At 52.7% G+C, this 21009-nt stretch overlaps 1 protein-coding gene across 1 annotated transcript in view; it reads right to left on the reverse strand.

The window, feature by feature from the left end:
* BACE2 (beta-secretase 2) overlaps positions 1 to 21009 on the reverse strand; it is an 84106-nt gene that overhangs the window by 24235 nt on the left and 38862 nt on the right. Inside the window, exons 3-7 of the mRNA XM_025983356.2 lie at positions 11965 to 12181; positions 8495 to 8623; positions 7179 to 7313; positions 5616 to 5717; positions 1131 to 1280 (exon numbers count right to left, since the gene is read on the reverse strand). Coding sequence (XP_025839141.2) covers positions 1131 to 1280; positions 5616 to 5717; positions 7179 to 7313; positions 8495 to 8623; positions 11965 to 12181 — 733 coding nt within the window. The remainder of the gene's footprint in view (positions 1 to 1130; positions 1281 to 5615; positions 5718 to 7178; positions 7314 to 8494; positions 8624 to 11964; positions 12182 to 21009) is intronic.

The following is a 21009-nucleotide window of genomic DNA, read 5'->3' on the forward strand; positions in this document are numbered from 1 at the left end:
GTGGCACAAGCAAAGGTCAGGGCAGCAGAGCGAGCACGAAGCCCAGGAGGACACTGACCCAGTGAGTGGAGGGTCAGGGGCACAGCAGGAGGCAGGCTGGAGGCCGGGGAAGGGTCCCCTGAGGCCCGGGGGCGGGGGGGGGGCGCCTCAGGGAAAGGGCACGTGTACGCAGTTAGCCGGGCTCAGTGCTGGCTCACAGCAGGGACAGGAGGCCGCAGGCTGCCACGGTACTAAGGGCAGTGAGGAGAGGACTGGACTACACGGCGCCCACCTGGACGTCCCTGAGGGGGACCTGAGCCGGAGCCTCGGGAACGTGGGGGGAGGCGAGAAGCGTGGCCGAGCAGGGAGGCACCAATGATGTACTGAACGTGGAAAACAAAGGGACGTCTTCCTCTCTCTGAAGGTCCAGTTTTAGGCCCCTCTTTAAAACAACATATCCTGGAGCCCCTGGGTGGCTAAGCGGCTAAGCATCTGCCTTCAGCTCAGGTCCTGGGATCGAGTCCCACATTGGGCTCCTACTCCGCAGGGAGCCTGCTTCCCCCATGGCTTCTCTATCTGTTTCTGTCTCTCATGAATAAATACATAAAATCTTTAAAAATAAATAAATAAAAGAACATACTTTGGTGCCACGGTGGATGTTGCACAAATGTCCTCAATTCTTGGCCTCCTGTGCTGTCAGGCCCTTGGGATGTGACTGTGCGGCCAGTCCCTTCTGCTGGCAGGTGGGTCCACCTCCCCAGCCCGGGGAACCTGGGATGCCTCCGCCCCGGGAGGGTGCACAGCGAAGGACAGGGTGGCCCGCGGTGCAGGGGACGTGTCCCCCAAGGTGGGAGTCAGTGGCCCCATCGCTCCACTGCCAAGCGGCCTCACCATGAGCAAGGCCACCCTAGAGGGCTGGTGGGCCACCAGCTGACCAGACGTGTCGACCAGCCTCCCGAGAGGAGCACGTCTGCCCGGACTCAAGAGCTGATGAGGGCCGCCCAGGTTTGTGGCCGTTTGTTACACAGCGTCATGTGGCCATCGACACCTAGCAGAGATGCGGTACCCACCCGGGCGCAGTACCCACGAAGTGCCTTATTACTTCTGGGTGTCGCGTGTTTAGGGAGGGACGCACAGGTCCCTGTTCATACCTGAGGCAGGATGGTTATGCGGAACGACTGGCTGGAGTTCTCGTCTCTCAGGTAGATGGAGATTTTAGGGAAGTAAGACCAAGGTGTCTCCGAATTCGTCCAGCAAGCCAGCTGGGACCCAGTCCAGAAACCATCAGAGAATTCTGGAATCTGGACAAAACGAGATCACGTGAGAAAGCATGACTAGTCTGGCGCATCAACAGGAAACAGCTCCCGGCCCCCCTCATCCCGTGCCAGATGCCTGCAGCAGTAAGCAGTGTTTCCCTCGGACGGTGGGGCCGAGGCAGCCGGCCTCGGGAAGGGGAACGGGGATGACAAATCCTTAGCTATTCAGCTCCCCGGGCACGGAGAGCATCTACAGGTGTCAGGTCGGGCTGGGAGCCCTCTGCTGCCCCAGTTGCTCCTCCAGAAGCCCCGTGGGTGCAGTAACATCACCCCCTGACCCCCCCACCTTCTTCATAGTTGAGGAAACCAGAGCACACAGGGGTGCTGCAGTCCGCCCAGGGTCTGCGCAGTGACCCTTTAGAAGACGGAACACATCCTACATGGGGCCCTCCGGCCCTCTTGGGCATCACCTCTCCTTTGAATTAGGAGCGCAGCACTCTTCCTCCTGGTACTGAGCCCTGGGGGGTGGGGCTCTCTGCTCTTCTGGAACATCCTTCTCTTTCTCTAGGCATCAGCTCAGATGCCACCTTCCAGGAAACCCACCCCACACGTAGCTCTGTCCCCCAGGTCCTTCTGCTCGTAGCAGTTACAGCTCCACAGTCAGGGGTGTAACTGCTTCTGTTCTCTTTCGCACACTAGCATCTGAGTCCTCTAAGGCCAGAGATCGCGTTGTCTCAGGACCTCTAAGGACGTGGGTTGTATTGTCTTAGAGCTTACAGGTCTGACACCTCGCCCGCAGGAGAAGCTCGGGAAACATCTGTGGGGAAAACGAACAGCCAAGAACACAAGCGCGCCCACCTGAGCCTCAGGTCACAGGTCTACCGAATCCCAGGACAGGTGATGCCTCCTGCACATGCCCACTAGTCTCAAAGGCGCCAAGTTAACTACAAATAACTCCTGCCATCTCACCAGGGTGAGGGAAGGTTCTGGAGCAGTCCTATCCTGCAGCTTATGTGAGCTAGGAGAGCAGGGACCGGGCAAGACTAGAGGAGCTGGGGCAGGGCTAGGAGAGCAGGGGATGGGGCGGGGCTAGGGGAGCAGGGGCAGGGCTAGGAGAGCAGGGGATGGGGGTAGTTAGGGGAGCATGGGATGGGGCGGGGCAAGGAGAGCTTGGGACAGGGCAGGGTAGGAGAGAAGTACCCGGAATAAGGGGTGACAGTCAAGAGAACATCCCTAGGAAGCTGAGCTAAGGGCCAGAGGTGGTAGGAGATGAGACTGAGGGAGGGCGGGCAGAGCATGGAAGCTGCCTCACTGGATAAAACAGATGGCAGCTGGGGGGGCTGGTGTACCAATAGGAAGGAGCAGGAGCTGAGGGTCCGAGGGTATCTTCATGGCCTTGGTGTCTTCATCAGAAATCATTTGTCAGAGATCTGAGCTTTGCGGCAAGCGGGTGTGACTCTGGAGTCCAAGTGGGACTTGCATACCCACCGGATGAGTCTAAACTCCTGTCTAGCCAGGCGCACCCTGGAGTCACTGATGGGCGGATGGGAAGTGATGATGTGGCTCGGGTGGGATCCCTTCCGAGATAATACAGGAAGAAGAGAGGGGCCTAGGACCCACCCTGGATCAGGCCAGCAAAGGAGACACCCATGAAGAGGGCGCAGGGATGGGAAGTCAGGAAGGAGGCTGCTATGAAAGTGGAGAGAAGGTAAGACAGGCAAGCAGGGATGGTGCGGAGACCAAGCAGGGCAAGAACTGAGAAAACCAGGGGTCACTGGACGAACTCTGGGTGCCCCGTGCTGCAGAACCACATATGGCAGCTGCGAGCCCACCTACCCTCCCACCCTCCTGGGCCAGACAATGGGGAGAAAATGCCTTGGGGTTTTTCATCCATTGCATGGAACATCCATAATGGAAACTGTTAGTGACCAGTTAGTAAAATTTGTTAATATATCTTTAATATATTAAAGGCGTTAATATATCTTTACTTTTTGAAAAAGTTACGTTGATTTGAACCATATTTATCAGAGGGCAAAATCCCTTGCCAGATGAGTTGATAAGGATGGGGCAGTCATTTGCTGGACCTGAGGATGGGCTAAGGTGAGGGTGGCTGGGCCTGCACCCAGGGCAGGGAGCCCCCAATCAGTGCCCAGTCACAGCTCTAATTTGCAGATGAAGGATCAGGCCGAGGGGCCCCGGTAACTCAACTAAGGGGCACAACTCCCAATCAGATGGGGGACCTGCCTCCAAAGAGATGTCTGTGCATCTAAGGGCCTCCCTGGAGGCTAAGCCACATGTCATTGGGGGACAGTTTTGACCCTCAGATCACAGAGCTTAGAGTCAGAAGCAGGTATCATCCTGCATCTGATTTTAAAGATAGGGGAGCAGTGGTCTGAACACAAGGGGGCTACAGCTATGAAGAGGGGGAGCCCAGGTTGCTATACCCAGAACTCCCCACAAGGCCCATTTCAAGATACAGACCTATAAATCATGCATTCCTGAAATCCCATCTGAACAAACCGGACCAGGAGACAGAGCCCAACATTTGCACTGCATCTACCTCCCCCAAGCCAGTCATTCCCTTAACTAGAAAGAAACTCTCCTCCACCACAGGAGAAAAAGACCAGGCCCGTCTTTGGTCCAGGCAGGGACCCAGTCCACACTGGCTGCGCTCTCCCTGCCCAAGACAGAGAGCCTTCTCGGGTCCTCCTCTTCCCGACACACGCTCAGCAATGCGAGGATAATTTTAGACAAGGCCAACAAATCCTGCGATCTCATGTCTTCTCCCTCGTGGCCTTCTCACAAAGTCAGCCGCCGCTAACCAGGGGCTGCGATGCCCCCCGGGGGGCTCGCCCAGCTCCCACCGGGGCTGGAGTCACGGGCTGCGCAGAGGCAGGGCAGCCCACGGGCGTGCGGGGCTCACACGCTCGCCTTGAGCATTCCTGCGGATGGTCCTGACACACGTACAGCCCAGAATACTCAGCCCCAAGATGCTCGTGTCAGGTCTGCTGAGGACATTTTCACTACTGAAGGAGATCAGCATATGGCTTCGTATTTTAAGCGTGGTCTGATTTTTCAGCCAGCATTCTGAATTTAGGGCACTAAAAACTTTACTTGCCGTTTTTTTCTGATTCAGCAGATATGAGACAAGATCAGAGCTTGACTCTGGCTTTTGACCACTGCTGCCTTGGAGTCCTTTCAAGCTCAGAAAGGGCCTCTGTGCTGCTGCTTTTTCGCCACCACTCGCCATTCTCTTGATTTGCCTGCTGCTCTTCCCAGGGCAGTTGCAGACTTCTGAAGTTTGGCTCAGGACAACCAAAAACCCCCTCCTCCCTCCCATGCTTCTGCTTGGAACCTGTAACAGAGCAGCCGCTGTGCATTTTCCCATCATTCTTTGATTTCGGCCAGTGGAGTAGTGGGGCAGTCAGCCCCGCGTTAGGACCAGGATTGAGACTTTGGACAGGAGGAGACAGTGGTTTTGGTGACCTTGCAAGGGTGGCCCTGTACAGACAGACGCTTATGAAAACACCCAAGAAGCTGAGAGGGATGTTTGTCTCACGTTCAAACAAACAGCAGCAGCACCGTGGTTGGGACATGAGATGCTTCTCTTCGGGGGCACCACCGTGTGGGGCGCACCCTACCCCAGCCCTCCGGACAGCCCCGCGATGAGAACGTGGATACTCGGAGCACCCGAAGCCCACCCCAGGCACCCAGCTAGGAAAGAGCAGAAACCAGTCTACATTCAAGTCCACCAGACCCCTGAAGCTGTGTTCTTCTCCATCAATAACTCTGGTCCACCTTTTGCCCCGAACCAACTGGAAAGTTGGGGCCATACTGGAATACTGTCAGCCTGTTCTCCAAAACGCATGTTGCCCTTGAGCGTGATTTTAATAATTACTACACTGGTTGATTGACCTTTGTCTTCTGTAAAAAGAATCACATTCTTTTACAGAAGAATTAAAACCCCAGCACGGCTTGGATGAAAACCAAAAAAAAAAAAAAAAAATAGTACGATTTTCTAGTTCATGTGTTTTGTTTTAAAGACCGCAAATGTATTCCTGGTTCACTATTTAATATAGAACATTACCAAGCGGCTTTTTTTCTAGATTAAAAAAAACAGTACTACATCCACGACACTGTTATTTGAAATACTAAACAGCATGACACCTTCAGATTCAAGTCCCCTGAGGTTAATGTGAAGAAATTCTGTGCTAGTTAAAAGTAAGACTGTGAACTTAGTAAGTAATAGTTAAAAAAAAAAAAATTCAACTCCTCAAAATGCTCAGATGAAGACTATGAGAATACACAGCAGTACTCCCCCCAGATGTGGCCATAACCCGGTGGTGTTCTCCGAGGTTGACGAGCACCCTGAGGACTCACCAGAGATGTGCGGGCCACGGCTTCAACCACCGCATTGAACACCTTCTGGGGCAGGCGCAGAAGCGTGGTACCGCTATCCACGATGGCCTTGTCTGCGTTATACTACAACAGAGGAGAGTTGGTGGGGAAAAGGCACGTGAGCGACATGACATGGGATACCAGCCTGCTGTCACTGTGGGTCTGCCATACGCAGCCACAGCCAGGGTACCTCACTCCTGGCTAAACCCACAGTGTCTTCTCAGAACTTGGATCTAGCCCAACGTTCTCGCTTCCCAGATAAGGAAACAGAGGAAAGGGAAGTGACATGACCAAAATCGACAGCTCTCCCCATGCAGAAACCTCCTCGTTTTGGAGGTGCCCAGATGTCCTTGTTGAGGATCCCCCAAGAGCAGAAGGGGGAAGAGCCATTTGTCTTTCCAGATCAAAATGACAACACTAATTACCATTATACAAATCCTACAAAATCAGCACACAGAGTTTGTGTCGTGTTACAGGACCTCCCCTTTGATTCGACCCCTGGATTCTTTAATGGAAAGTAAGTGCCTCTGACAATAAACCCAGCTTCGTGGCCTTAGGACTGGAAACCACTGCAGTGGGAGGGAGCACCCCAGAGGGAAGGAGCACTGCTCCCTGGAGCTCTGATGGGTTTCACAGAAGCATCTGTGTGTATGGGAACCGTGGTACAAGGGGATGGTTCATGAGAAAGGAACAGAATGAAATGCTGGCAGCTTTTATAAACCATCCTGCAGATGTTGTAGGAGACGGACTCCCTCAAACTGGCCTCATCATAATGCTGTTATGACCACAAATAAGCCAGATGTATATAGGGTGAGAACGGGGTTCCTACATGACTCGACGCCTCAGCTCTGCACGTCTGCTCCTGTCAGAGGACAGTCAGGGCAGTCAGGACACGCCGCTCCTCAGAGCATCAGTTGTCCTGGAGTGAGAGCTGAGAGGCGGGGGGATGAATGGAGGATAAAGCTGGTGACTCATTTTGGGTTTCATTTGTTTTTTTTTTCTAGTCCCTGTTCTTTCCCTTGCACCGATGAAAACCTGCTTAGTCCATCTCCAGGAACCATCAGGCCCAGATGAACAATGAAATGGTGCTCTTCACACATACCATCTTATGCTAATTTCTCCCTATGAAGCCAAGTGACTAGAAGGAAGCAAATTTTCTGGAAGGAGGAGTTCATCATTATCACGGCCCTATAACTTTTAGTGTGATGAATCTTTCATTTGTCTTATAATGTAGTGTACTTCCAAATTTTCTTTTTTTTTTTTTAATGTATTTATTTTAGAGAAAGAGTGAGTGTGGATGGAGCGGGGGAGGCGGGCAAAGAAAGAAGAGAATCCAAGCAGACTCCCCGCTGACTGTGGAGCCCCAGGTGGGGCTCAACCCCAATACCCGGAGATCACGACCTGAGCCGAAACCGAGAATCAGATGCTAAACCGGCTGCACCACCCAGGCGCCCCTGTACCTTCTAATTTCCTATCCAGGTCCCCGCTGTAGTATTAAAAAGTGACCCAGGTACCGAGACACAAAGACATCACAAGGGTAAATACCTCTCTGCAGTCCAGATTCAGACTCTGGCCTCCAATTTCCAACTTCAGAATTTCTATCTGATAATACCACTCCTCCTTAATAGGGGTATACCAGATGTCTCCTTTGTACAAACTCGGTTCAATTCCACCCAGGACCTGAGAAGAAAAATATTGACGGGTCTAAGAGACTAAATATACGGAGGCACATCAGCAGGTTACATACACAGAGAAGCATACGATCAGAAGGGTGGAGCCTCGCCGGAATCAGGACCTTCCCATTGGGATGATGTCACACAACACACATGCTTGAAAATTAAACAGGGAACGTCTGAGGGCCACGTACCCCAGGGTTGAACAATATTATGCCCTCATGTAATCAAGAGGCTCTGGTGGTTTCCCTCATGTAAAGGAAGTACATACAATTCTAGCCTTCCAATACCGAGATTCACCCCCAAACAAATGAGGTAAAACGATGAGCCACATTGACCCACAATAATTTAGTTCTTCGGAAGACTTAGGAGGACTTATAACCTCACGCATCTGCACGGAAAGCAGAACAGATGCGCTGCCCTCATCAAAACTTCATGTTGCAACACTATAAAACCTCACCCCACGAATCCTAGGCTGTCCTCTATCCTGAAAAGGGGGCAAATCAGGTATTAAGATTGGGTGTACTGTAGGCAAATGCCAGTAACAGTATTTGCTTCTCACAGTTGGATGATTAGGGGATTGTCAGCACCCGCTCTGAGGGGCCCTTCCTGTCCCTGTTACCTCCTGGTTTAGAACATTTGGGCACAGAGTCCATCAAGAGGGGACACTCAGGCTACAGCACATGCACAGTGCTGATGCCTTCAATCCATGTGTTTCACTAGAAAACTTCCTGCTGCGAGTGCACGTGCAGAGAAAGGACACACAGGTGTCCCCGTCTCCCCATCCAGTTTAGGAAACCACCGGCATTACCCTCCACCAGCGGGTCAACCCCGAGTGAGGCCCACCTGCCTCAGTAGCCCCTACTGTTCCTCATTCCTCATTGCCCCTCCTCCTCCACCCATCAAAAAAGTTACCCTTCAAAGGAAAAATTTCAAAATGCTCTAATGGAATTTGAAGAAGCCATGAGAATCATCTTGTGGGTGGCAGGATAATTAGGAAAGATAAAAATAATACCTAATTTTAGCCATTTTTTTTTTAAATGTCGTAAAAGGAGGGTTATCCAAATTCCACAGTACTTAAGTATGCTTCTATGTCTAATTCTTCCACCAGGGTGTTAATAAAACAGAAAAACTGCCCGATTAAATTGTGATTTTTTTTTTCCCCCTTGAAGACTAAAAGATACCCACAAGACTACCTCCGTTGGTACCAGATCCAGCTACGGGCAGCCCCGCCCCGCACATCTGCATGGAGAAGACGTTGGGGATCTTCGCCTGCGCCACCAGAGAATCAAAGAACGTCTCCAGGGAACTGGATGGCTGTAGGAGAAACAAGGACAGCAGCCCCGTGACTCGCGGTGTAGACGAGGAGTGACCCCAGGGAGATGCCGGGCCCGAGGTACAAAACGGTTTCTCTTTGCGTTTAATTTTTTTCGTGGCTCAACCACACACAAGCTTCTGATCAAGGACAGTAACGCAGAAGCCTACAACAGACCTTCTTCCTACAACGCAGTTATTTTCCCTGTCTGTACGGCTCTGTTGTAAAAATAAGATAGTATTTCTAAAATTGGAACGGTAGAGAGAAGATCCGCGTGGATGCTGCGCGAGGCTGACACGCAAACACAAGACAGTATTTCTAGAGCTATTAGGATGTCGTCGCATCTCTCACCCTGATGCGACGAGGTGTGCAAGTGGGTCACCGACATGGGCAGTGGACTCGCACCTCAGCCTGAGTAAGTAAGGAGAGAACTGTCTCTGGGAGCGGCCTTCGTGGCTTCAGAGAACGTTCTTCACGTCTCCCGGCCGTGGCTGTCCGCTACACCAACCACAGGTCTTGAGCGCGAGACCTCTCAGACCCCAGGCCCCGCTGAACTCTGGTGAGCAGGGAAGCAGAAGGGAAGGACAGTCCTGCACCCCCGGGGGTTTAAGAGCCTGGATTCCTCGCTGCACCGCTCAGTGGACCGAAGTGGCCCGTGCCTCCCTTCCGTGGAGCCAGCACTCACTCGGGGCGCCCCCATGTCCCAGGGACTCAAAGGAACCCAAAGGAAGAGGCGTGGTGTGCGAGCAGCTCTGAGCTGGGGGGTGGGCCTCCAGGGCTGGTGGACCCGAGGGCAGGGCAGGGACCTGAGCACAGATTTTCACTGTGACCCCTAGGGGATACCAAGCACTCTTGAGTTGTTGATTCCTGACGGAAACTTACTTGTGGTGGCACAGACGCCGTCGGCAGATTCTGACCACCAACGGTCAGTCTCAGGAACCACTATTTACTAGCTGTAAGAATCAAAACTGTAATTCTGGAGGGAGTAAGAGCCCCGCCCTTCGGCAAACGCAAATTGTCCCATTTATTTAGCTCAGTTGTGTCTGGCCGCCTCCTCCTGCTTCCGTCGAATCTCGAGCAGGATTCGGCACAGTTCCTGTCTGTGACACGTGCAGCACGCCTGGCATCAGGGCGGAGGACAGAGACAGAGCCCCCCTCCCGAAGTGGGCCGGGTGTGGTGCTGACCCCGCCTGGCGTTCTTCTGGCCACCCGCCTGCGACTGAATTCTGGCCCTACCACTTGCTCACCGTGTGACTCGGTCCTTTGTTTCTTTATCTGCAAAATGGGGAAACAGTAGCCTCCCAGAGCTGCTCCGGGGTCGCAATGGGCCAATACACACAGAGGCCTTGGAACAGGGCCTGGCTCACTATAAGGGATCCATTGTCATCCTCAGGACGACTGTCCCACGGGATCCCTCTTGAGCTTTAAGAACATCCAGGTGCCAGGGTCAGCCCCAGAGAGCCCGACCCGGAGGTGTGCAGTGGCTCCCAGGCCCCCCGGTGAGATAGACCCCAGAGGGCAGGGTCTGAGGCGCATCCTCGGCGGGAAGCATCAGGACTGACCAGGGGCCGCCCCTCGCTGCGGCCACCACTGTGTGCTCGGTTGGCCTATTTCTAAAACGGCTCCGGGCCACCAGGCCACCCTGCCCCGCTGGGCCTGTTTCCGGCCCCGGCGCCACATCCGACCCATCCTGTGACTTTGTCCTCAAACCCAGGATGGGAAGCCGACTGCCGTCATGTCAGAATTCTGTACACAAGGAGGCCACGTGGCAAGTCCGGACACCCCCGGGGACTCTCAAGTCAATATTTGCAAGGAAGCTTATTATCTGTATTATCACAGTCGCGGGCAATCCAGTTTTATTCTCCCATCTTCCCAACGGTCAGCATAAAAGCAATCACGCGCACACCTTTCACTGTCAAAGTCAGGTAACAAAATGTGCCCTCGGTCGCCCGGTCGATACTAAGGAATGTAGTTTATTAGGATAGAACATGCTTCATATGAAATTCCATATGAAGCTCACCCCATGGAACTGAGAAGAAAAGGGGCCCCTGGACCCCCCGGGCTCTGCAGACAGGCTCTGGGCGAGGAGGGTAAACCCCTCTGCCCCTCAGCCTGCAGCGTCCTGAGACGGGACAGCGTGGCCTCACAAGTCGCTCCCCCGCTCCCCCCCCCCACCCTGGGGAGGCTATGAGAACCCCGGGAGCCAACATCCTAGTATGTCCTCACGGGCCCTTTCTCCTTGAGAAGCCACTGGGTCAGGGAACACCCCCTCCCCACCTCGCCCCCTGCACCGTTTACTAGTGAGCCCAGGCCAGGATGAACATCCCGGCGGGCAGAGAAGACAGGCCTTTCCTCCCGGACCCCCACAGCCCCCCCGGGGGCTCTGCTGGCACCGGGGCTGCAGCTCCTGCAGTCCTGCTTCTGTCTGTTCCACACTTGCTCTGGCTCCAAGTCAAGCTCTGAACAACGAGAGGGCAAAGTGCACCGCCATGGGGAGTGGGGGAGGGGGGTGTGTGACTGCCTATTGCTCTGCTCAAGTGTGTCCAGCCTGAGCCCAGGCCACACCCTGGTATCCAATCTGCGTGCCTCGGGCTCCCTTCCTGGTGGAAATTCCCCAGCCTGCAAGCAAGCTGGCCTCCCCGCTCAGGCACACCGACGTCACTTCCTTTGGGTTGGCCTGAGCACACCTGTTTGGAGACTCTATCTGGGCCATTGGTGCAGGTTCTGATGCTGATGAGAGAGAGGGCTCCCCTGCTTTCCCCCTGGTGCTTCCTGGGCCAATGGCTGGGGGTCCCCAGGATGCATGTTCAGAACCCTTCCTCCACCTGGTGAGGCTCCAGGTGGCTCTCTGGGGTGTCCGCAACCACAGGAAGGCAGCACAATGCTCCTTCCCCCAACCCCCAGTGGGATGCCTCCCTGGCCGAGGTTCCAGGGCCACCTACAGGCTCCATGTCTTCATGCAAATATACGAATTTAATAAATGTGTTTTCTTTTTTTAATCCTCCCCTCAGAAAAGCTCCTAAACACCAAAATTAAAGCGATTCAGAATTTGTTAACATTTTTTAAACTACAGAAGTAAAATTAGCAAAAACAAAGACCAGCGTAAAAAAAAAGGGAAGGCTACGGGTATATCTTGGCAGGAAGGTTCAAAGAACTGCACCCTTTACCTTAAATTTTAACGATGCCTAGACACGTAATTAACTGTGTGACCACGGTCTGTCTCCACCACACGACTCTCACTGACTGACCGTCTCCCAACAGCCGGGACCCACCTGCCGCCCGTCTGATGACCGGTTTGACTCGTCCCACCTTCGATTTACTTAGATCCACAGACTGGCCTTACCTTGGCCAGAGCAGCATATGCGAGTCCAAGTATCCCATTCCATTTGATCCCAGGCAGAAAGAAATTCTCGGACTCAAAGATAGTGGCAATGTTGACAAGGAAGGAGCTGTTGAAGCCTTTGGGGATGGTGACAAAGTCCTCCCCGACGAAGCCGGTCCAGCTCCCTTGCGTGTACTTCACGGTGACATCAAAGCCCTTGGAGCGGTACGTACTGGACCTGGAGAAGGAAAAGACAAGGCCCGGTCCTCACCTGCGTGTCCGTGTCCAGACAAGGTGGCCGGGCCCATGGCAAAGACAACCCTCCAAAGCACAGGAAAGCGACCACATGCAATCCTTCATAGTTAAGAGTGTTCCTGTCGACAAAGTGACATATCCCACAACACATCATCACGAACATTTGGGAGTATTTCTGTGCCACATGGTGGGATGGGGTGGGGGTGGGGGACTGGGGTCGACACATAACCCCGAGTTTAACATCTGCCCGAGTAAAGGCCGTAAGCCAGGTGCTTTACTTAACCACATTTGCCTTTGAAGGCACAAGCCAGTCTGGGCACCCGTCCGGCCCCGTGGCTTTGCAGGGACCCTGTGCTGCTGCTCTGTGACCCAGGGAGGGGTCCGCAGTGGCCTCGGGTTCGGATTCCCACGCGCAACCAATGTGACAAGTAAAGACCAAGCTTCCGCCACCACGGCACTGCTCCTCAGGCCCACATTTCCTCCGGATGTCACAGGCTCCCTCTCTGTGCTCTCCCCACGCCCCGAAGCGCATTATACTCAAACACCAAAATAGGGGAGGGGGGTACGGCTAGTGGCCGTACATGAATGTGTGCACTGTGACACCAATCGCTGTGGCACCATCTGCAGTCCTGCATGCACCCGGCCCTAGGCGTAAGAGCTACTCAAACAGATGAGAATCCCGTTCTGGGGCTTTCAGAGACAGACAGTAAACACACGAATACATAAAATTCCATTCAGGGTAGCAATAAAGAGTGGAAGGACTCCCCAGGGCGTAAAGTGGGGGTGGAGGCAGGGACCTGGCGGTCGCCCAGGCCTCTACAATCCAACCACATCTGTGTGAGCCCTGCATAAACACAGTGAGTCCCGTGGGAAGGACGTTCCGGAGGGAGGACAGTAGGTGTCAGGGCCCTGGGGTATCCAAACCTCCAGCCATCTGAGTTTGAAAACTCTGCTGGTTTATAGGAAGGGACCCAAAGAACGTCTGTAGGCAAGTATCTAAGCACTCAAAACCGAACTCACCCTAGGAAAAACGGTCAAGCTCCTAAGAGAAGTGTCAGGTCACCAAACAGATCACTGTCAAGTGCTCCTGCTTGCCCGCCGTCTTCACTCACTGCTTTAACACTGAGCCTCTGAACACGACGTCTTTGCCATAGGACTGTAAGAACCAGGGCAATCTTGCCCGGGGTCCAGAAGGAAGTGAAGTCAGAGATGATACAACCCCTTCTTGGGGCGCACGTCGCTTACGCTTTAACTATGCTAAGAGTCTTTTTTTTTTTTTTAAATTTTTTTTTATTATTTATTTATGAGAGTCATACAGAGAGAGAGAGAGAGAGAGGCAGAGACATAGGCAGAGGGAGAAGCAGGCTCCATGCACTGGGAGCCTGACGTGGGATTCGATCCCGGGTCTCCAGGATCGCGCCCTGGGCCAAAGGCAGGCACCAAACCGCTGCGCCACCCAGGGATCCCATAACAGTCTTTAATTCAGTAGCGGCACTTCCGAGAATCTGATCCCAAGGGAAACACCCACGATGCAGATGGAGATCCCGCGACAAAGACGGTCATTATGTTTTATTTATAATAGCAAACAGTTGGAAACAACCTCAATGCCCAGGAGAAAGGGAACAGTTCAGGAAACCATAGTGCATCACGATGATGGACTATGATGTAGAACCACAAAATGCGATGCAAAGGGTCATTTTCAATGGCACAGAAATAAGGTGAAAGAAGACTTTTCAGCGGCTCCCTCTGGGTGGTGGGGATCGTGAGGGAGACTCCCCTTGTGGTCAGGGCTGTCTATAGGGTTTCTGCATACCTTTCATAATCAGAAGGAAGAAAAAGGGGGGATTCTTAAAATGTCTGGCAGACACATTTTGGAGAAATTTGACTTATGCTAACTTCATAATAGGATACAGTATATGAAGAATGAGGAATTTTAATATTTGCCGTCTTAGCTCACTCTGCCATGATCTTAAAGAGCATCTGGGGGCACCCGGGTGGCTCAGCGGTTGAGCGTCTGCCTTCGGCTCAGGGCGTGATCCTGGGATCCCAGGATCGAGTCCCGCATCGGGCTCCTTGCAGGGAGCCTGCTTCTCCCTCTGCAAGTGTCTCTGCCTCTCTCATGAATAAATAAAATCTTAAAAAAAAAGGAGCGGGGGAGACAACAGCATTGAGTGAATGCCTAGTGTGTGCATGAGGGCAGTCACAGACAGAAGAGCGGGAGTGGATGGGTCCAGGCACACAGAGAGCTAGGTCACCCATCAGAAGTCACACTGGTAGGGCAGTCAGGGCAGTCAACCAAGGGGACTGGAAGGTCGCTGTATTGCCAACTTTACTGCCAGCACCAATTCAGGTGTATGTGCTACACATCCAGGGCTTCACACATTTACGAACAGCAATGAACCTACTGAATCGGGACAACGTGGGGCCATTCCTCAGGGCCACAAACGCAGCACTGCTAACAGAAGAGGCGATTTGGAAATGCTCAGAGAACGGGATCCAGCCCAGGGTGTGCACACTTTTCCCATCAAGGGCTACAAAACAACTTTTACCTCTTGTGGGTCGTGTGACCTCCCCAGCTCTGCAAGTATAAGGAGGAAGCAGCCACGGACGATACATAGAACAAACGTGCGCTGCTGTGCTCTAATAAGGTTTTATTAACAGAAAGGGCAGGTTGGACGTAGCCCATGGGCCCTCGTTGGCCAACCCCTGATCTGAAAGATTAGCTCTCTCCCCAACACAGTGTCAACTATCATGACTTTCTTTGGAGAAGCTGTTTTATTCTTACTCTGCCCACCCTACAGAACACTCGTTAGCATCTGCTAAGAGCCTGACGCAGCCTCTTAGGTGTATGTGGAGTGTGTTTCCTACACTATCCTGACCAGCTCCCTAGTCCCCTCACAGCAGGAGCATTCTGGATTTCCTGGTGCCACTTGCGGGATTGAGAGGCCATGGATGGTACACGGCCCGGGTTCAACCCCTCGTTCGACAACTCAGCTGTGTGACCCTGGGCCAGGTTACATAACCTCTCTGTGCCCCCACCGCCTCAAGTGAAAAAGGAAGACCATGTAGACACCTCTCATGGGGTTAATCTTGAAGACCAGGAGAGTGAGCTCTGGGAAGTGTTTAGAACGAAACCCAGGGACACAGCAGGTGTGCAACAAAAAACACTGTTATCCTGTGACCCAATCACCTGCTGCCTTTATTCAACCTATGAACTACTACCAGAAAATGTAAGAATGTTTTTTGTTTTGTTTTTTTTTTGTAAGAATATTTTTTCCTGAGTGCCTGGGTGGCTCAGTCGGTTGAGCATCCAACTCTTGATTTCGGCTCAAGTCATGACCTCAGGGTCATGGGATAGAGCCCTGAGTGTGTGTGTGTGTGTGGGGTCCACGCTCAGCAGGGAGTCTGCTTGAGACTGTCCCTCCCTGTCTGCCCCTCCCTCATGCATGCTCTTTAAAAAAATAATAATAAATCAGGACGCCTGGGTGGCTCAGCAGTTGAGCATCTGCCTTTGGTTCAGGTCATGATCCAGGGGTCCTGGGATGTAGTCCCACATCGGGCTCCTCATGGGGAGCCTGCTTCTCCCTCTGCCTATGTCTCTGCCTCTCTCTGTTTCTCATGAATAAATAAAATCTTTAAATAATAATAATAAATCTTTAAAAAATCATTTTTCCTGTAAATGCTCCTATAGAGTTACTCTTACTGAATACCCAAAACAGTTTCATTTGGAAGTCCAACCATCCCCACAGGAAGGGGCAAGTCTGTCGTTTGACTCAGTCAAGGTGGTTGGGAGCAGTGGAGGGGTCTTCTCGGATTTTTTTTTTTTTCTCGGATTCTAAAGGCAGAGTTCTCCCACAGTCCAGAGCGGTGCCGCCCAACAGACCTGGCTGCGGTGACAGAAATATTACGTATCTACGCTGTCCAACACGGTAGCCACAGGTGCACTGAGCCCTAAAATACGATTACACAGTGACTGAAGAGGTCAACCTCTTACTTCATCTAATGCCAGGTAAATTCAAATAGCCACGTGTGGCTAGCGGCTACCCTTGCAGAAAGCAGAGTTCTAGATAACGCGAGGAAAAAGTGAACGTGTACTCTCTGAGCTCCTTGAACGAAACCTCAAAGAGCAAAAACCCCAGTGATGAATTGTAAGTAACTCTGAGGGTTATCGACATATAGTTTCCAGCACTACATTTAAAAAAACAAAAACGTTCCTCCGTCTTCATGCTCCCACATCCTACTTGTTGGCCCTGAGATGCTCTGGCTCTCAACTGCTCTGCACGTTAATTAACTATATTGAGAGAGAACCCCAGATTGCCTCCTCCCGTGGCATTCATTCCGGGTGCTCAGAAACAACAATCAATCAAGGATGCAGGGAGCCAGGAAAACGTCCACTCACAGCAATAAAATCACGCGGAACCAAGTTCAGGCGGCATTCTGCTTCTGATAGGAGGGTTGAGGAAACACAGGCGTGAAAAGTGAAATCAATGAACAGAGGAGAAGAGCGCCACCGAACATTTTATTGTTTGAAAAGACACCCACTGTTGTTTGCAGAGGACATAAAAAAAAGAGAAGGTGGGGGAATCCCTGGGTGGCACAGCGGTTTGGCGCCTGCCTTTGGCCCAGGGCACGATCCTGGAGACCCGGGATCGAAACCCACATCAGGCTCCCGGTGCATGGAGCCTGCTTCTCCCTCTGCCTATGTCTCTGCCTCTCTCTCTCTCTCTCTCTCTCTCTCTCTCTCTCTCTCTCTGTGACTATCATAAATTAAAAAAAAAAAAATTAAAAAAAAAAAAAGAGAAGGTGGAAGGGAAGGGCCGATTTCAGAAGAGGGGAGTCCTGGGGTCTGCTCTGGTCCTCCTAAGCCGCCCCACCCAGGGCATGTGGAGTCTCCTAAAGAATGCAGCCGGGAATGCAAGAATTCTCCTAAAGAATGCAGAATGTGCATGTTTGGGGGTTTGGAACCTATCTTCGGGGTTAGTGGACTGGCCCACGTTGACCGGATACTACCCTTCTTCTCCGCTCAGGGTCTAGAAGTGACCAGACCAGAGTGGACGGGGCCACTGATGCCTGCCCAGCCTGGAGGTTCATCAACACCCTCAACAATGGCCAACGCTGGGGGGACTCCAACAGTCGCCTCTGGGACAAGCAAACAATGAGTGGGTTCGAGAAATGATCTCAATCATCAGGCACAAATGCCTGCCATCATCACAAGGAGAGATGAGGCATTTCTCAGGGGGCTCAGGGGTCCGGCTCAGCATCCTTAAGAAGGCCACCGGGTAATTCCCTAACATCCTAACACTACGCCCAAGCATCAGTTGAGGAAAATAAACTGGTCCTTTGCCACAACTACTCTGTGGGCTTTCCCCCCAGATGGCGTACGGGGAGGAGGAGACATTTTAATTTCCCCGAATAGTTTACTACAAGGCCAGGGGAGCGGGTATATTGGATCTTCAATCAAGCCAACTGGCTGGCGGCTATTTTACTGGCTAAAAAAGAAGAACATCTAAAGGAATACACAATCTTCTTTTTGCCATGTAGAAATTCATTGGAACATTCACCACCATGAAAAAAGGGCCTCCGATGGGAAGAAGCTACACAAATGATGAATGGGTAGCCTGACGGCTCATTCCATAAATCAAAGAGCTCCTGTCAAAGAACCCCAAGCCAAATCTCCAATTACTGGGAAATGTTTCAGGAAGCATTAAACCTGAATATCCAAAGACTGGGGGGGGGGGGGGGGGTTGAGGTGGGGGGGTGGGGACGGACTTGAATCAGAAGCTGACAAACCCAACCAGAAACCTTATTATAACTAAGGGAGATCAGAGGGACAAGCAAACACAGAAGCATCACAGGGCAGGGAGCTACGGCTCAGAAAAGAACCCTTTGTCAGAAATCGGGAAGGGAAGTGAGAACGTTCTCGTGGCTTCCGTTAAACACAGTGGTGGAAAAGCACACGCCTTAGGCCAACTGGAAAGTCAGCTGAGAGTAATACGCAAATCAGTGATACATCATTTACACAGAAAATGTTCCCATCTTCGCAATATGACATCTGTGTCCAGTAGAAGCCTGTGAGAAGCACGGGATTGGGGGGCAAAAAACCAACAGAGAAAGGGAGAGAAAAGAAAGTTAACGCAAATCGCAGCAGGCACTTCACCTGCGAAACCCCCACCGTCAGGAGGGGCGCCGCCGCCGATGGAACGGAACTTGCCCCAGACTCAGAACCGTGATGCTTCCCCTCTGATGCGGCTAAGAAGACACCTGACAGCCCTGTGGAAGAACAGTTCTCTTAAAAGGAAGGACGGAGGCCCAGGGCGCGGCCCCATAAGGGTACTAAGCACATTTCAGCAACACCTGCCAGCACCAGGTGGGCTGACATCTGGGCAGCAGAGCCTGGGGCTTCCTGCACCCCCCAGTGGGCTCTGGGACTTCTCTATTAGCCTGTGCATGGGGAGTCCAGGAGAACCCCGACCGTCCCAAAAGCTGGTAGGGAGCCCTCAGCTCTCCTGCGGAGTTAGCAGGAGGGAAGGCCTAGGCATCGTCGGAACTATAGGCCTTCCCATGAGTTTTCATGTTCAATCAGGCTTGACGCTTAAGTATGAAAAACAAGAACCACCTGACCACACACCTGGCCAGCAAGGTTAGCAGGTTAAGTCAGAAAGACGTGTCTTGGGGGCGCCCAGGTGGCTCAGTGGTGGCTCAGTCGGTTAAGCATCTGACTCTTGATTTCAGCTCAGGTCACGATCTCAGGGTCGTGGAATCAAGCCCCACCTCAGGCTCCATGCTCAGCACAGAGTCTGCTTGAGGTTCTCTCTCTCTCCCCCTCTGCCCCTCCCCATCTCACTCTCTCTTTCTCACAAATAAGTATTTTTAAAAAATATTTTATTTATTTATTCATGAGAGACACAGAGAGAGAGAGAGAGAGACAGAGGCAGAGACACAGGCAGAGGGAGAAGCAGGCTCCGTGCAGGGAGCCCGACGTGGGACTCGATCCCGGGTCTCCAGGATCACACCCTGGGCTGAAGGCAGACCACTGAGCCACCTGAGCTGCCCACAAATAAGTATTAAAAAAAAAAAAAAAGACGTGTCCCGTTGAAGCCTGAGACAGAACCACAGTTCAACCAAACCATGAACAAAGTAGAAGGTGAATAAGCCACCGGTAGCCTCCAGTCGATTAAATATTGCACACGTGTTAAACGTACACTGTATTTGTAATGTTATGATCTGCCCTCGAATGTTTCAGTACCTGCATCCGTGTGACGAAAGGGTGACTGGCTTGCAAAGTGCCCTTTGGCCTTGACGGATTCTAGGCTGCGGGTGTTTGCCAAAGAACCACGGCTGACTCACTGGGAGGAAATGCTCATTCCCAGGGCTCAATCTGCTAAGTGCTGCAAGCCCCCGGAGATGCTCACGGCCCGTGCACCCCTACCTCACGGACCCCTGCTGCAGTCGACTCAGAGCGTGCAGAGCGTGCACAGATCGAGGTGCTACCTACCTTCCTCCACGTGACCTCTTCTCATTCTCCCAATTATGGCATCAGGGCCTTTAGACGTACGTACGCAGGCAAGTGATACTACCTTTGCGTCTCATTCAGGGCATTACAGAGTACTTGCTACAAAAGGGGGGTGGCACCAGGGCTGAAGGTCTGGGAACCGCTGACCTAGAAGCTGGAACTTGGATCTCCCATGTAAAATCGAGGTCTGGACCAACTGGAAGTTCTGCTCCATGATGAACCAGCTTGGGGACAGGTGGCTGTGGAGGGGCAGGGGATGTGGAAGGACCGCCCAACAGAATGGGAAAGGGCAGAGAGGACCTCCCTCCCCCTGCACACACACAGAAACAGCCCTTCCCCCACCACGCAGGTATCTGTGGCCACAGTGACGCTCAGGGCACATCTGAGTCTTCTCTGTCATAAGGGGTCCCTGGCCGGGAAGTTCATCCTGGAATGTCAATGACGAAGGGTCATCAACACACAGAGTCGTACACTAAACGACAGGCTCTTCGAACAAGGGCCAACCAAGTACGTGGTGGCCCCTGGAGGCCTGTCTAGCACCTGCCACCACTACTCTCCAGTTGTTCGTACAGGAGACCACGTCCCTGGTGCCACCAGAACAGAGACCAAGACGTGCTACCTGGAGAAGACAGAAGGGCCCTTCCCACCCCAGGCTAGCTGCCCTGCCCTGTCCAAGTGGCCTGCCATTTCCAGAAGGCCAATTACTCAGTTGTTACGCTCCCCCACCAAAAGTGGGGGTTTGTTCTCTGGAAGAAAGACGGTGGATGAGGCAAGTGAGCCGGGAGACAGGAAGGGGACGGCAGGGACTTTAGTGAGGAAGCTCGGAGTCTCGCAACAGCTCACACCCCTGGAAAGCAAACCACTGGTAATTTGTTTAATCTGAGTTTCAATTTTAGGGTCACAAAGACAGATGTGAAATCACCCTGCACCTCCAGGAGACAGGGACTCTGGCCCCACGGGCTCCCCAGGAGCCGAAGGATGCCTCGAGGTCCTGGTGGGCGTCCCCCGAGCTCATGCCGGGCTCCTTGATGCCAGACCATGCAGAGACCTCCGTCCGGGTGCACACCCCGCCCTGGGACGGCAGGCTCGGAGCCTGTCCCTGGCCTGAATGCTCTGGGCTCTGTCCCCTGCGAATCACAGATTTCTCGCACCAGGAACCTTCCTTGCACAGAAGTGGTTTCAATGAACCACACTTTGACCACTGCTGTCGGAGCAACACAAAGGTGGTTCTCCAAGAACCCCAGGCCGCTGCCCAGAACAGCCTCGTGCTCACACCTGATGCCCTGTCCCTGCTCCAA

The sequence above is a fragment of the Vulpes vulpes genome, chromosome 15 (assembly GCF_048418805.1).
Source record: "Vulpes vulpes isolate BD-2025 chromosome 15, VulVul3, whole genome shotgun sequence".
Lineage (NCBI taxonomy): Eukaryota > Metazoa > Chordata > Mammalia > Carnivora > Canidae > Vulpes > Vulpes vulpes.